We start from the raw sequence: 16,852 nt of genomic DNA, 5'->3' as shown, positions 1-16,852 counted from the left end.
TCACGTGCCTAGTAGCCATGGATACCAGGAGCACCTGGCAGCTGGGGGCACTAAACAGTGTAACAAGATGTTTATCAGAGTGCGCTCAGCTATTGCAGGCTGTTGAAACAAGTCTCTTGTCAGGGTATATGGCTCAAGATGGCTGTAAAGATGATAGCCACTTTCGGCTAAGAGTCGGCTCCCAACATTTTCTTTTTAAAATAAAAACAAAAACGGAAAAAAAATCAAAGTAGACAAGCAAACCGAAAAAAAATTAATATGACAAAAAAACCCTTCAAAACAAAAAGCACACACACAAAAAAAGTCCAGCATATGTGTCTTAACCAAATAAGTGCTCGTAGGCAGGGATCCTGCCCAGGAGTGTGGCTGATACACCCAGGAAGACTCCTTTGGTGAAAACTAACTTTCCCTTTGCCAGCAGTTATCTTGCAAACAGCTGCCTGATTAGGGGTGGGACTTTGTATCCACCTCCCATTGTCAGTGCTGGGGTTTTGTCTGCTTCAAGCCTGTGCAGGTCTGTTGTATGCTGTCACAGTCTCTATTGAATCCATATATGCAATAGTGACACAAATGTTCTGGGAGTGGCCAACCACTTTTTGATTGGATTTAAGACCCACCCCATAAGATGGAACCCATAGCTGATGTAGATGCTGCCGAGGTGAAAAATCTGAAACTAGATAGTCACTTGCTTAGGGGCAAACCTACTACTATTGCTCTGTTATAAGAACATAGCGATGTAATGGCTACTGATGACATATCGCTCTACCAGAGTACAGCACTGTTCACCCTCATCAAAGAAGCGTCTTCTTGCAATAGACAGTCATTAACAAAGAGACCCACAACTGAACGATACACAGAAAGTTAGAGAGTTTGGGGCCCTAAGCCCTAAATAAGATACCTATATCAAACTTCTCCCCTCATAGCCCTAAATAAGATATCTATATCAAACTTCTCCCATCAAGGCTTAGCGTTTTGCACAGAAGAAGAGGTGGGAAGATTGTCAGAGCCACAGGTAGCAAAGAACTCCAAGGAAAGAGTTTCTTCCAGACACAACATACAAGCTTAAAATAAAATCTTTAAAAATAAATAGAGAAAAGGAATCCAGGTGAGGAGAGGGAAGTTCACATGAAGAGGCAATCGAGTGGCCACCTACAAGCCAAGAGGGGCCTCAAAAGAACTCAATCCTGCTGGCTCCTGATGGTGGAATTCTAGCCTCTAGAACATATATGCTAGAGGGAATTTCCTATGACAACCCTAGAGAACCAATATACAGGGCAAGAACTTCAGGTCCTTGGCTTTCATCATGAGCAAAACAGGGTCATCTAAAGGTTATATTCTGCCCTATAGGGAAGCAGGAAAATAAGGGACAAAATGTCAGAGGAAAGGCTGAGTTCCACAGTTGAGGACACTTGAGACGAAAACAGAACTCTCCTTCGAATTTATCAAAAATATGTCAGAGTATCAGAGCAATTTGGGTGGAGTTGAGGAGTACTAATACCTGTGCAGTGTGTGTGATCTGAGAGAGGAAAGGAAGAGAAGGCATTTAGGGATTTGTTGTACAGGAGAGTGAAGAAACGTGGTAAGAACTAGAGAGAGAGATTGGGGCTGGGTGGAAACTTAGTGTGCTTCGTCCGGATGGAGGCTAGCATACACAAACTACAAACATCTTTAAAAGTCTTCTCAGCACTTGGTTGGTGTTCTGATACACTGCTGAAGGGCGCAACTTCTTACTCTCCCACACACCTGCTGTGAAATCTTCAGAGTATTCGCAACTACTTTAAGAGAATTTTAAATGATTTGGTTAAACATTCAAACCTTCTCCACTTTGGCCGTTTGTCGTTTAATTTCTCCTGAGGGCAGTGTAACGCATGCCAAACCAACTAGGAGACTTAATAAATTTTTGTGACAGTATGACCTTGGGCAGATTACTTAAGAGCGCCAGGCCTGGGATCCTCCTTTATAAACGCCTCTTGGTAAGAGGCGTTCCGGGCGCGCTGGGTTATCTGTTCTACAGGTCACTGTTATTTCTATCAAAGCTGTAATTGTAATTCTTAATGGACAACTACTGAACTCGTCTTTTCTCTTCCATCCACTTCTAAGGACACAGTCACTTTCCCCCAACCCTCATCCCTTCTTTCCAAATAAATTCGGCTTGGGAATAGCAAAAGCACCTATCCCTTTAAGATCGGCCACCTCCCGGCCACCCGGGACTCCTTTCCACTTTTCTTCCTTTCACAGGGGACGGTCCTCTTCACACTCAGAATCAGCCACGTACTAAGTGCCGCTTCCAACCAATCAAGAAGCAGTTAGCTCAGGCCTTTGAGCGGCATCCACTTGCACCAATAATCTCCAAGCCTTTTCCAGCGCCTCACTTTGAGGGGCGAGGCCAATCACAGAGTGGACCAATCTGTTCCAGGGAAGGCATTCGGGAACTTGAACGATTCACCAATTACCTGAGATGACTCTGGGGAGGGGCATTTCTCATTGGCCACCGTTTCCGGAAAAGGGCCGGACTTCCACACGGAAAACTACAATTTGGTTGGTAGGTATAATGTTGACAACAAGGAACGCGTCTGCTTGGCTCGGAGTGGCAAGGCGCTCAGCCAATCGTGGAGCAGACGCACGGAACCCTCGTTCAATGGGCGATGTCTGCACAAGGCTGTCACTCAGGTGGCGGTGGCTGAGACGTGGCCGGGCAGCTCTGCTGCTGCGGCGCGAAATCGAGAGGCGGCAGGCTCCGTGGTGCGCGCTCGCGGTGCTCCGAAGCTCCGAGCGGCGAGACGGGCGGGCGCCGACGGCAGGGTCTCCATGCCCGCGCGTGGGACGGGCCGCTGATGGAGCGCGCCACCCGGCCCGGGCCGCGCGCGCTGCTGCTGCTGTTCCTGCTGCTGGGCTGCGCGGTGGGGATCTCGGCGGTCGCGCGCGCCCGCAGCTTGCTTGCTCCCACGTCGGATACCGCGTTTGGCTTGGGGGCAGCGGCCGCCCCGACTTCGGCCGCGCGGGTACCTGCGGTGGCTACGGCCGAAGTGACCGTGGAGGACGCCGAGGCATTACCGGCTACCGCGGGGGAACAGGAGTCACGCGCGACGGAGCCCGATGACGACGTGGAACTGCGGCCTCGCGGCAGGTGAGAGGTTGGGAACCAGGGTCGGGGCACCTCTCGCAGGGATGCGAGTGACTGCGGACAAGCAGAGAGCCGCGACATCTTCCTGCCTGGCTCTGAGCGCCTGCTTGTGGGAAGGCAACAGCATCTTCACAGGAAGATGAGGGATGCTTGGAGAATGCAGCACCCGGCTTAGGGAAGTCACTTCCCGGCTTTCATTGTTGTCGGGCTTTAACCATATGCCTGGTCCCTTTTACACTCTCACTCCCAGATATTTGTCTCGTTCTGTCCTGATTCTGTTGTGACAGGTGTTTTGAGAAAGGACTTTCAAAAGAGATGTCTACATTTATCCTTCAAATATATAAGTCTGTTGTGGCTCCTGGTCAAGGGTTTTGATTTTCTGTTTCTCTAATTGAGATCTGTGGGAACACCTGCATCAGAATTACCAGGGGGATGCTGGCTAAATGGACAGTTTTCTAGGCTCCGCCCCGGTTTTACTAAACCAGTTTTTTTCTGGATAAGAACTAGAATCTGCGTGTTGAACAAGCACCCTCGAGAGCTCTTGAACACACTAAACTTTAAGGAGTGTAGTTGAGTTCTTTTATACTGGCAGTTCTTTGATATTTAAAGGGGGTAAGCATAGTCTATTTCAGTTGGATTTCTTAGCCTTATAAACATACAAATTCAAGAGACAAGTTTTAAAGCAATTTTCAAAGTCTGCACGGAATGTAAAATACTTTAATAAAGTATTCTTCAGATAGCATGTGTGGAGAAAGTGGCACTATTTAATGAAAAGAATGCTAAAAGAGCATTAGGTAAATTAAGAGCTGCATCTAAATTAGAATGTGTCTAAGTTTGCAACATAGTAATTACCAGATTATAACAAGTATCCAAACCTTGATCTGTGTACCCAGTGATTACCAGAAATAGAATAAGCCCTAAAATTCTCCATACACCACTTGAATGCTTATATTTAAGAGTTTTTAAGTAGTAAAGAACACGATTTTCATCTGTTTGCTAATGTATGGACTCTCCTGGATGAGTGAACCAGCTGTGCAGAGTAAATGCCACGAAGTAGAGTGAAATATTTTGTTTTCTTAGAACACACACCTGCAGCAGCTGGGGCTTACTAAAGCTGAGCAGAGCCAAGGTTCACTGGAGTTACCAAGGTAGAGCAGGAAGCCCCTGCCCTTGGAAGGAATATGCAGTCCAGCAGTCAGGTTGAAGCAGAAGGTCTTAACTGTAGGGCTCTACAGTTCAAATGAACTGTAGAAAGCAGTGCAAAGGGACTGTCACGGCTGATCCACAGTTTTCTGGTGTACACTGTGTAGGGCAAAGAGGTGATGTAGGCTTGTAGATAAGAAGTCACTGTGACAGAATGATTTGGTTCTTTAAAATGGGTAGAATTCTGATAGATGATAGACTTAAAACAGCAAGAAGAATGGGGGTTGTAAATTATATTGAGACCATTTTGGTGTGTGTGTGTGTGTTCCTGTCCTAACAGCATTATCACTTGGAAACATGTTAGACCTCCAGAATCAAGTACCTCCCAACTTACTGACCAAGCGTCTGCATTGCAATAGAGTGACATACAATGTATATGCATATTAGTTTGAGAAATCTTAATCTTGGAAGGTCAGGCCTATTTCTCTAGCAACAAGGTTTACTGAAACTTGAGGTAAGGAAACTAGTGTTATATTCCATTACATGGGACTAGTATGAGAGACAGTTGAAGCAAAATCTCAGTTCCTAGCAAGTGAATTGGTTCTTCGTCTCTTGATACACCTGTCTAAAGATCAAGAGTTGGTGGCCAGAAAATAATAACAAACAGGAACATCAAGAGGTTTAGAGAATCTGGGAAGAAAAGGTAAGGGGTGTTGGTCCTGATGCCACAGAGATGTAGGTCATCCAGATTGATGCTTGGCAAGAAGGTGGAAATGAAAGACTTAGCTAAAGGGAAGATAGACAGATAGCTCTAGTTATAAGGGGAAAAGAGGAGCCCACAAGAAAGCCCCAGGAAATCTTACAGAAAGCAGCAACATAGCTGACGAGGTTGGAGTATAGGACTGAGTCTGGAAAATTTTGGTGATGAGCACACTTAACAGTTCCAGTAAACCAGGTGAGTAAATTGCAAAAGGGTAAGGATTACTCTTTCTGAATCACTCCTGTCTTTCCTCACTGATAGTCTACCAGGAGGGAGCCTGTATGGACAGTTTGAAAAAGAAAGAAAGAAAGAAAGAAAGAAAGAAAGAAAGAAAGAAAGAAAGAAAGAAAGAAAGAAAGAAAGAGAGAGAGAATAAAATACAGGAAAGCCCTGTGAGGTGGCTCTTGCTTGTAATCCCAGCACCTGGGAGGCAAAGGTGAGGCTCGCTGTGAGTTCTGGGTTACAAAGGGCATCAAAGCATCCGCTTGTCACTCAGGAGGACTGATTTCTTCTCTGCTCAGACACAAGTGAAAATAGAGGAAGTGTGCAGGGAGGAGAGTGTGTGTGTGATCCCTGCTAACAGGACTGCACAGCAGTCTAGAGTCCGTATAGTGTGAATGAGTGAGAAGCCGTGGGTGAGTTGGGTGAGCAGGAGATAAATAGGTAGTGTTTTGCCTAAGTGCTCTTCACAAGTCTAAAATCTGAAAGTATTAGTTCCATAATAATAGAGCCGTATCCTGTTTGTTTCAAAGGGAGGGCAAGAGGGGAAGAACTGAGTTAACCAAGCGTTGATTACAAACAGCTGTGAAGAACTAAGACGCTTGCAGAAGGGGGTAGGGGGACTAAGGTAAGCATTCTTGTGCCTTGTCTTTCAATACTTAGCAAGATGGGACCTACGAGGTTCATTCTTCTCCCCCTTGTTGGCTTTCTTCCAACTTACAGGTGCCTGCACCTTCACTCTGTGTCTCAGGCATGTGACTGACTGGATAAACATCCTTTTTCCAAAAATGTAAACTTGTTTTTCTAGTAGCAGTCTTGGAAAGTTTTCTTCTAATCTTTAGACTGGTAAATGGTTTTTCCCCACCCCTCCTGCACCGAGAAAATTAGGGAGAACATCTCAATCACACACTTAACTATCAATACTGTTATGTTACCAGCTCTCCTTCCAACATGTGTTAACAAATTGCCAAGGGTTACTCGGGGTTCCTGTAGTGGGTTTGACCTGCAATGTGTTATTTGCTTCCTGCAGTGGGTTGGGCCTATGACGTGTACTTGGGGTTTCTGCAGTGGATGCTTTATCTTCACACTGAAGACATTTTGAAGTTATAAAGAACTTGAATCTTGCTTGTCACACTCATTATAAAGTGTATTTCCTTTTGCCTTGCTTGGTCCTCTCTACTTGCTAACAAAAGTATTACTAAAGTTGACATTTCCTGGTGTCTTTATACACTTGCACCTGCTAACAGAAGTTTTTGGCTTGAGATAACACAAAACATTTTTGCAAATGTAAGATGATTTAATTCCTCTTTATTTCTCTTTCATCTCTGTCTTTCCCCAGACTGAGATGATAGGAACCAAAGGTACAGAAAGCTGATTTTCCTTAGACGTTCAAATTTATAATATTTTGTTTGTTGTCTTAAACCCCACTGGGCCTTAAAATAATATAGTATCTCCAAATACTGTGTTGAAAGAGAGCACTGTCAACCATGTAGGCCTGTCAGGGTTCGCTCTTCCACTCCAGACTCTGGAGGTTAACCAACTGCCCCATTTAAAGAAGAACTTACATGCAACTTTGCAAACAAGTTGCTGCCAAGCTACACTTACTTGGGGCAGTAAACGGACTGTCTTTCCTCTCTAGTTTCCTTCGACTTGACTGGTGCCTAGACTGAGTATCTGTGACAGCGACTAGGCTGTCCTTTATCTGACCTCAGCTCTGTGTGTTCATTTGACCAAAGGGACCTGTCTGTCAGTTGCTGTGAGCAGTAATTAGAATGTGGCTCCCCAATATCAGTTATGTGGCATCTCCATCTGTTTTCTTTTCTTTTTCTTTAATGAAAGCAGTATACCTATATGTTATGTGTACCTTTTTATGCAGATTGTTTTAAAACATTTTAAGGGACCATGGGTAGCATAAAAAAGGCCAAGAGGTTAATCCAAAATACCAAAAGCAAGCAAGCAAAGAAAGAAACCTACGTAAAATCACAGTAACAAATGGTAGAGAACACTTGTAAATTACAGGGGTAAATGTGAGGGAGGAAATTAAATACGTAGTTTTAAAAATCCTGTTCTATTTGTGAGTAAATCTTTTGAGTAAATTGTTTCATTGTATGATATGGAACTACTTTTTTATTTCCTTCAAGTAGCCCAGGTTGGCCTTGGATCTTCTGGCCTCTACCATCTAAATACTGGGCCTTTCTTTCTTCCTTCCTTCCTTCCTTCCTTCCTTCCTTCCTTCCTTCCTTCCTTTCTTTCTTTCTTTCTCTTTTTTTTAAAGACAAAAATGTTACAATGTAGCCCAGGCTGGCCCAAGCTCTTGATCCTCCATATTCCCCATTGGGAGGATTATAGGCATCTGCCACCATTGTTTGGAAAATGTCTTTAAAAGGACTCTCTGTTACTCTTGTGTTACCTGTGAATTTGTTTAAGCTTCTTCAAGGTCTAGCTGATATTTCCAAACAGTTGAGCATAGTTGACAGCTTTAGGCTGTATATTTGTTTTCACTTGAGGCCTGGCTGTTCTTATGATATGCTTAAATACAGGAAGCTTGATTAGAAGGTTTATTTAGTAGATGAGGGCTAGGTGTCAAATCCAATCAGTACTAGTTTTTTGTTTTTGTTTTTTTTTTTTGTATGAGAACACACATTTCCTTTATTGAATGTGTGTTTTGATAGAAAAATCTTGGCCCCGTAACATATATATCAAATCATATTTTCAGGATTGTAAGGTATGTTCACTAGAAGGAAATAAATAGAAAATATTAAAGTAACAGTTGTTAATCTGTAATTATTCAATCCAGATAATGCCCTCTGTCACCCATTGGGACTATCCACAGGAGATAAGATGCCATTGAAGTTTAGCATTTACCAGAATCCAGCAAACCTAATGGTCCGTGGGTAGATATTCTGAGCAACTTAATCAGAGTCAAGGGTCCTTTAACATTAAATCAGAGCCAAGGCAATCTGTGTATTCATTTGGCCTCAGGTCATTTCTGCTAAATTGTAATCAAAGTGGTTACAAGATAAATGACACCTTGATGATATTTCTAGAAGAAAAAAAGGTTACATATTATAGTAGCATAATAGGCAGATTTAGAGTTGACAGACTAATAGGGTAGGAAGCCTGAAATTCCCTAATCCTGCCCTACACTTATTGCGAGTGATCTGAGACAAGTTCCATTCCTTTGAATCTTTCCCAGCCTCCCTGCCTGTATAATGTGGACAATGCCTTTACATCATGTATCTAATTTGTGTAATAAACATTTCTTTATTTTACTAGGCTAGGTATTGAGAGTAGAGAGAAACTCAGGGTCTAGCAGAAAGAACTTTGTTTACTGAAGTAACTAGATTGTGGAGATAGTCAGGTATCCTTATAATGGCATGAAGATAAAGGGATTGAGAGTGTCACTGTCATATAGTCAAGTCCTTAAATAAAAAAGTGTGAGGGTAGGAGTTGGAAAGGTGTCTCAGTGGTTGAGAACATTTGCTGTTCTTGCAGAGTTCCCAGGTTTGGTTCTCAGCACCTAAATCGTAGCTCACAACCATTTATAACTCCAGTTCCAGGTGATCTGATACCCTCTTCTGACTTCCAGGGGTACCAGGCATATATATGGTGCACATATGTACATGCAGGCAAGATACACATAAAATAAAATAAAGTATTTCTGTCAAAGAAATGTCAAAGGCCAGAGAAATGGTTCAGTTGATAAGATGTCTTTCCACGAAGCCTGACAATTATACTTGATTTCTGGAATCCATCTGAAATTCTTGTACTCCTACATTGAAATGGGGGGCAGAGACAGGAGAGTTACCCAGATACTTGCAAGTCAGCTAGCCTGGAATACACAGTGTCTCAAAGAAACAAGGGACACTCTGTTCCAAGGTGGAACATAAGGTGGAAGGAAATAACTGATTCCCAGAGTTATCTTGTAATATCCATATGCATATGCGCGCACACACACACACCACTCACAAATAATAGTAATAAAAATTTTAATTTAAAAAAATTCTCTCGGCCACAATAGGCAATACAATCAATCACACAAGCAAGGGCACAGTGGGGGTTTACAGTGGATTTAGCAAGATTTCCAAGCCTGAGCTCCCAGATCACTGTGGATCCGCATAGGGGATCTTTGAGATCTGGTGGGAATCTGTGGACAATAGGGTTTTTAAATAATGTGATGGAACGAGATATTTAATAAAGAAAAGACTAAATAAGAAGCTAAGCCAGTGTGGTAACATACCTGTAATCCCAGCACTCAGAGGCAGAAGGACCAGGGATTCAGGGCCATCCTCTGCTATATACAGTGGATTTGAGGCTATAAGACATCCTCTCTCGACAGACAGACAGACAAACACAAAAGAGTGAATTTGCTTTGAACTCAAATTATGCTAAACCTTAGAAAGTAACTATAGTTATTTCTGTCCAGAAACCCCAAATATTTAGGTTAGTTTTAATTATTTTCTTAAAGCTGGGGACAATGCAGGCTACCAACAAGGGTGGGCAGGTGAAGTAGCTTGCCACCAACCCTGACCTAACCCTGACCTAACCCTAACCCTTCATGATCTCCATTCCTAGAACCCACTTGGTGAAAGGAGAGAAGCAACTCCTATAGGTTGACCTCCAACCTACACAATTCAGATCTAGGCACAATTCAGATCTAGGCTACCCCCAATCAAATAAAGTAAATAAATAAATATTTAAAAAAAGAGTCTTAAGCACTTGGCAAATGAAATATTTGCAGACAGGATGAAAACTGAATGAACAAAGGAACCTTGTTGAAAAGGCTGGAAACCCCTGGGGGTTGTGGCTGTTGTCATGGATTGAGAGAGGTGTGAGGAGAGGGGATTAGCTTGGCAGAAGAGACTGAAAGTGAGGTTAGGAAAGTACACTGGAGCCAAACTGCAAAGCAGTGGGCACAGCAGAGAAGTTAATCAGAGCTCCACTCTGGAAGCAGACTCATCAGAAAAGCAAGGTCCTGGGCCAGAAAATACATCAGAGAGGCTTCTGAGATGTTTCGATGAAAAACGAGTCTCTTCTAGAACCAGGGCAGAGGTAATGAAGAAACAAATGCAAAGGTCTGGAATCTCGGTCTCTGTGTAGCCTTGACTGGCCTAGAACTCAGTATGTGGACCAGGCAGGCCTCAAACTCAACAGAGGTTGCCTACTTCCCAAGTGCTGGGATTAAAGGCATCCACCACCAAGCCCAGTTAAAAATAAATCTTTAAAAAAAACAAAAAACCAAAAAAACAACTCTTTAAATAAAATGGAAAGCAACCAAGGAAGACACCAGATGTCACTTCAGATGTGCACAGGGGACACATATACATGCAAAATAAATATATAAATAAAAATTATAAAAGCTCAAGCTGAGTGAAATTTTGAGAATAAAGGCAGAGTCATGGAGACATGTACTGGGTCTGACTCCCAGGCCCTACCTGTGAATTCTTTGATTCTTGAATAAGTTGAATATTTTATCGTATTTGAAGTAGTGCATTCATGGGGGGATAAATGCCTTTCTGTTCTCCCCCTTTTCCTCCCTCTGTCCTGATGCCTGTGTCGCCTCAGTCCCCTGGTTATCCCTGCACTCAGCCAGTCTGGCTGCTTGCTGCTCTCCCAGTCAGGGGCAGTGAGCCTACATCCATGACTATAGTTCTGTGATCTACAGACCCTCATGCCTACATTGTCTGAGCGATGCTTCTCAGTTCCAGCTGTAGCACAGGAGTCTTTCAGGACTGGGGCTGTGGGAAGGGGCCCAAGGGAGCACTCCTAGTATGTGACAGCCAACTTGTCACACACCCCAGCCTGTAACACAGGAGGTTTGATAGGGTTTGCTTTGTTTTGTTTTTGTAACAAAACAAAGGTTTTGGTTTTTGTTTGGGGTGAGGCTCTCTTGACCTTAGGAGTTCTAGACCAGCTTGGACAATAGGTAGAAAGTTTAAAAGGACTGGTCCTTTTCTGTGGTTTGTCATCTGAAGTTTTGTGGCAAAATCTTTATTTATACAAATTAGTTAAAGGCTTACCACTTTAAAATTCAAAATAAGAAAGTTAATGCATAATTTGGCAATTACATTTATCTTGTGGGGTTTTTTTTTTAGACAGAGTTTCACTGTATAGCTCAGGCTAGCCTTAAACTTGGTATGTTGCCCAGGCTGGTTTTCTGGAGATCCTTCTGTCTTCTGAGTGCTGGGATCATGGGGTTTACCAAGACACCTTACAAACTGTGCTGTGAGAGCCTTCAGATGGGTTTGTATTAGCTTAGTTCCCTGACTAACTCATAGCTTTGCTTTGTGTGTATTGTATATCAAATGCCACACAAGGGGTGAAGTTGTGCCTCATTTTTCTAACCAGGAACGTAATTATATATATTTGGAATTGGTCTTCTTAAAAGATTTAAAATTTGTACCTGCTTGTTTTGTGCGTCTGTGCAGTGTGTGCTTGAGAACACACATTTGAAGATCAGTGACAACCTTCAGGAGTCAACTCTCCCCATACCATATGGGTCAGGAATCAAACTCAGGATGTTGGGCAAATCATGAATCATCTTTACCAGCTGAGCCCGCCACATCCATGCAAGGTTTTTAAAGCTGGCAAAGAAGCCCAATGGATTCCTAGTGTTCAACTAGGAATTGAGAGCAGTTCAGCTGAAACCAGTGTTCAACTCTTTCTTTCATCCAATGTGCAATTTATAGAGTCTGTTGTGTATCTAGGATTTATGCTCCATGCAAAAGAGCTAATAACAATAAGAAAAAAATCCTTCTGTTTGAACATTTGAAGGACTCACAGAGTACTCTTGACTTTGGATGTATCAATGTTGATTAGCCAAGAAGCCTGTTAAGTAACTTCATTGTAGTAGACAGACATGTGTGTCCAGGGTAAAGTCCTAGAGACAGAGATAAAACATTAGGAATTGCCAGCACAGAGATGTGTTTAAAGCTGTGAGACTCACTGGGATCATCAAAGTAGTTAAACATAGGGAGAAACTATTTTAAGAGACTAGAAAGATAAAGAGGAAGCAGAAAATGGAACTGAGAAAGAGGATCATAGACTTGATTACATAGTTTCCCCTCTTCCCTTTCCTCCCTCCAATTCTCTCACACACACACACACACACAAACGTACACATAGACACATACAATCCTAAATATATAAATACAACCTGTCCAGTTCATATAAAGTTTCTTCTGGATGTGGGGGCTGACCATTTGGTATTGGATAATCAATCACTTGCAGGAGTCGGGGAGCTCTTTCCTGGAACACGTTCTCCCACTGTCAGCATTCCCCAGTTGCTATTAGCTTTTCCTTTCCGGCTGAAGCCCTTCAAGCTCTCCCTCTTCTGTGTCATCATGTCCGTTGGTGTCATCCTTGTACAGGTCTTGTTTAGGCAGCCCCGTTGATGAAACTGTGGGGTGTAGCTTCTCTGACATTTCTAGGAGACACAACTTCACAGCAAACTTCCTGTTCCTCAGATTCTTACAAACTTGTCACTTCCTCTTCTGAAATAACCCCTGAGCTTTAGGAGTTATGGCTACTTAGAGAGACCTTGCCTCTAGAAGCAAACAAACAAGTTAGGAAATATGCTATCTTAGAAATCACATAAAGAGTATGTTTCAAGAGTTGAGGTAGGGGAAAGTGTGGTTGCGATGTATATGTAAAGAATAAAAGTTTTAAAAATAGAGCATGTTTCACAAAGTGCAGGACTGATACTTGGCCCTGAGTGTTTGTCATTGTGAAGTCAGTAGTGACTCCAGTAAGAAGTCCACCTTAGTACTGTGGGAGTTTGGTTGTAAAAAGTAGTAAGTAAGGGACTGGAGGTAGATAGAAGAGTGTAGTTTGTTTGTTTGTTTGTTTTTGCTTGATTTACTATTTGGACTTTCCAGGTTCTTTGAGAGGGGGCTATGAGACAGGGGCTTTCTTTGTAGCCCAAGTTGGCCTTTAAGCTCTTAATTCTCCTGCCTCGGCTTCCCAGATGCTGGGAATATAGACATATCTCCCAGGCCTAGCTTGTTCTGATTTTAAGTTGGAAGGAATTATAGCAGATTGAATCCTAGTCTTGTGTATCCAGGCTGCTCTAGTAAAGTCCCATAGACTGGGTGGCTGGAAACAACTGAAATATTTTCCTCACAGTTGTGGATAAGAGAGAGGTGAGGCAAGATGGTAGTAAGGGTTGTAGGATCAGTGACTTAAACCTAGTCATGCAGCCAGAGAAGTGTGTATGTAATGTATGTAAAGAATATTTTTTTTAAAAGAGTTTGTTTATTGGGGGTCAAAGAAGAGGAAGCAAGCAGGTAGGAGAAGGACTGGTGGCTGTAACATGCTTGAAATGTGGTCCTGACACAGTAAAAACTCAGAACTGAGGCGAAGTAATGTAAGGTCACCAGCAGCTAAGCTCTTCCAGGAATAAGCTGATGACCTTTGTAAGGGTCAGCACAGAACCATTAGGAGAGGTGATGGATGGGACAGTCTGATCCTAATAATTTTGAGAGAGAAGTGGAAGAAAATGACCCAAAAGTAGCAAGGAGATAAAAACCTAGTAGTCAGGAGTCATGGTAGCAGAATGTCTTCTCTTTCCATAGGGGAGCAGTATTCTTAGAGTAAGTTCTAGGAAAGCAAGCATCAGAGTGAAAGTTTAGGGAAGGGCCAGGACTCAGTCAATAAAGGCTTACTGTATAAGCATGAGGACCCAGGTAAAGCCATGTGTGGTGGTACACTACCAGAATCCAAAGCCCTGGGGAGGCAGAGACAGGGAGACCCCTGTGGCTCCGACCTCCACACAGATGTACATATGTGCACATACAGAAGAAAGTTGGTGGGGGTGTTGCAAAGGAATGGATCTCAGGAGGTGGGGGACCGGAAGAGGAGGGACTTAGCCACGGATGTTTCCATCTTCATGGTGGTGAGGATATTGAAGAAAGGGAGACCTAGGAATTGGGAGCTTTTAATCAGAGACTTGAGCAGATAAAGGGCATAATGAAGTTAGTTGGCTTGCTCTAGAAACAGATGGGTGGCAAGACCGTAAATGTTGAGGGGCAATGGTCTCCCAACTTCTTACTGATGGGACCAAGTTTCTTTCAGTGATGAAATAAGTGCAAAATGTCTTGGATTGCTTTCCAATTTTCTTCTGTTCATTTACAGGTCCTTAGTAATCATCAGCACTTTAGACGGACGAATCGCTGCACTGGATGCTGAGAATCATGGGAAAAAGCAGTGGGATTTGGACGTAGGATCTGGCTCCTTGGTTTCATCTAGCCTCAGCAAGCCAGAGGTAAGAAAACTCAAGTTGTAGTGAGAATCGCTGCTGCGTCTTGTGAAGCTTGAGCGTAGAGCCTCAATTAGAGACTTAAACAGTCACGTCACCTCTCTGGGGTGGATGACAACACCCACTTCTTAGGATCACTTCAGGCATTAAATGTGTTGGTCATGTTAGTAATGCGGAACTGTGTCCGCTGTATCATATAACACATTATCTGATGGATAACATGATCATCTTTTCTTATTATCATCATAGGACCTCCGAGGAGTAACAGTAGTTGAAAATTTTTAGTTAGAAATCCGTGTTGCGGAATCCAAAGCTTTGTTATTCTCTGCATTTGTTATGTGTTGTACATCCTAATTTTCTTTTTTTACATGGTCAAAACCAAGTCACTGAAAAGTGTGTGTGTGTGTGTGTGTGTGTGTGCATGTATGTGCGTGTGTGTGTGTGTATAATTAGGAGTGGAGGAAATGGAGGGGGAGAGAGGACCCAAGCACATGGGCAAACATGTGCCATGTTACACATGTTGAGGAGGTTGGAGGTCAGTTTTGTGGGGTCTATTCTCTCCTTCCACTGTGAGTTCTAGGGATTAGACACCAGTCATCAGATCAGCCCTGTGTAGCAAGCTCTTTTACCCACGGAGTCATCTCACCAGCCCTAAATGTACCACACTTCATCGAATTTTATTAGTTGCAGAAAATTTATACTTCCTAGTTATGAGCTCTAGAATATGGAGAGGAACAGATTCAAACCGTGTTTCCAAAACTATTCTGACTCCGCCCCTTAGCAGTGAGTTCTTCCTCAGTGAGGAATGGCCCACCCCAGTGTGATGGGATGGAGAGAAACCTAGAGGAAATAAGCTTATCTTCCAGTATTTAATCTTGCCTCTGGTTTATGTCCTCCTTCTAAGCTTTAGTCTGTAAATAAATCTGTCTCTAGAGTTGCGGCAGCTGACCTGTCTGTTGCCACATTTAGTCATCCCTAAGTGTGGACACCCTCACAATAGTCGTCTCTTGAAAAGGCTCCCTAGCTAGTGTCAAGCTGGGAAGAGACAAATGCTGTCATGAGGGGTTTAAGAATGACTTATTAACACTGTGGACGTGTGCACTGGATACACTGCTCCCAGCTTCCTTTCTGTAGCCACACTTCCTGTGTCTTCCAGCAAGCATAGCCTGGATCATTCTGCTGCCCTGAGGGAGGCGGGCATGTAGGGACACAGTCTTGCTGAATCTCCACACTTCCCAGTGCTAGACCTTGAGCATCGAGCAGTGTTCGTTATGCTCTGGTTTTTATCAGACAGTATGCTGAAGTATTTTGAGACTAGTGAGATTCTGTTGTTAAGAACTACTAACGCTAAGAGCAAGTTGACTGCCTTTAAACTGAAATCATGTTTTAAGAATGGTATTGGGGCTAGAGAGGTGGCTTAGCCATTAAAGGCTAGACTCACAACCAAACATATAAGAATGGTATTCAGGCCTGGTGGTGGTGCACACCTTTAATCTCACCACTCGGGGGGCAAAGACGAGCAGTGTGAGACCAGCCTGGTCTACAGAGCATGTTCCAGGACAGCCAGGGCTACACAGAGAAACTCTGTTTCAAAAGCAAAAAAAATTACAAAAGGTATTTACATAATTAGTGTTGCTCTCATTAAACATGTTTGTGTTCTTCTAGAATCTTCCTTATTTTTAAATTTGATGTGAAAGATGATCAGCAAATTTAGATCATAAACCACTTACATCTGAGGTCATTTTAGTGTGCTGTGTGATTCAGAGCATGTGTGTGTATTTGTAAACAGAGATCCACACATAAAATTGGGTGAGCTGCGTGGCATGGCCAAGTGGAGTCCAAACAGCTGTGCTAACAAGTCCTGCCAGCCGTGAGCAAGTGCTCAGGGTCCTCTTCAGCTGCATAGCAGGTTTAAGGTTAGCCAAAATACCCATGGGCCAGTGGGATGGCTCAGTGGGTAAAGCTGCTAATATCCAAGTCCAACAACGTGAGTTCAAACCCAGGGTTCACATGATGAGAAAACGGACCCCCAAACATTGTCTCTGACCAGCACATGCATGCACACTCTGGCTGGAACCCACCTACCCTCATGCACAAATCAATCATTTAATTAATAAATGTAAAAAAATGTTACATCTTATGTGTGCAAATACATCCAGAAGCCAGAAGAGGGTGTTGTATCTCCTGGAGCTGGGATTACAAGAGGTTGTGAGTCACTCTGTGTTGGTGCTAGGATTTGAACTCAGATCCTCTGCAAGAACAAGAAGTTCTCTTAGTTGTATCTCTCTAGGCCTACAGAAAGTTGAGAGAGAGAGAGAGAGAGAGAGAGAGAGAGGGAGAGAGGGAGAGA

The 16,852-nt window shown here is 43.2% G+C and overlaps 1 protein-coding gene across 3 annotated transcripts in view; it reads left to right on the top strand.

The window, feature by feature from the left end:
- The first annotated feature begins 2,623 nt into the window (after positions 1-2,623).
- Eif2ak3 (eukaryotic translation initiation factor 2 alpha kinase 3) overlaps positions 2,624-16,852 on the top strand; it is a 59,062-nt gene continuing 44,833 nt past the window's right edge. For 2 of the 3 annotated variants that reach the window (XM_028762343.1, XM_028762345.1), the window contains exons 1-2: positions 2,624-3,127; positions 14,379-14,508. In XM_028762343.1, the coding sequence (XP_028618176.1) occupies positions 2,835-3,127; positions 14,379-14,508 (423 nt within the window). In that variant the 5' untranslated portion in view covers positions 2,624-2,834. Of the gene's footprint in view, positions 3,128-14,378; positions 14,509-16,852 lie in introns of those variants that run through there. The other variant, XM_028762344.1, reaches the window with a different exon arrangement.

Source organism: Grammomys surdaster, unplaced genomic scaffold, assembly GCF_004785775.1.
Source record: "Grammomys surdaster isolate TR1022 unplaced genomic scaffold, NIH_TR_1.0 133, whole genome shotgun sequence".
Classification (NCBI taxonomy): Eukaryota; Metazoa; Chordata; class Mammalia; order Rodentia; family Muridae; genus Grammomys; species Grammomys surdaster.
This window is presented reverse-complemented; position numbering and strand designations above follow the sequence as displayed.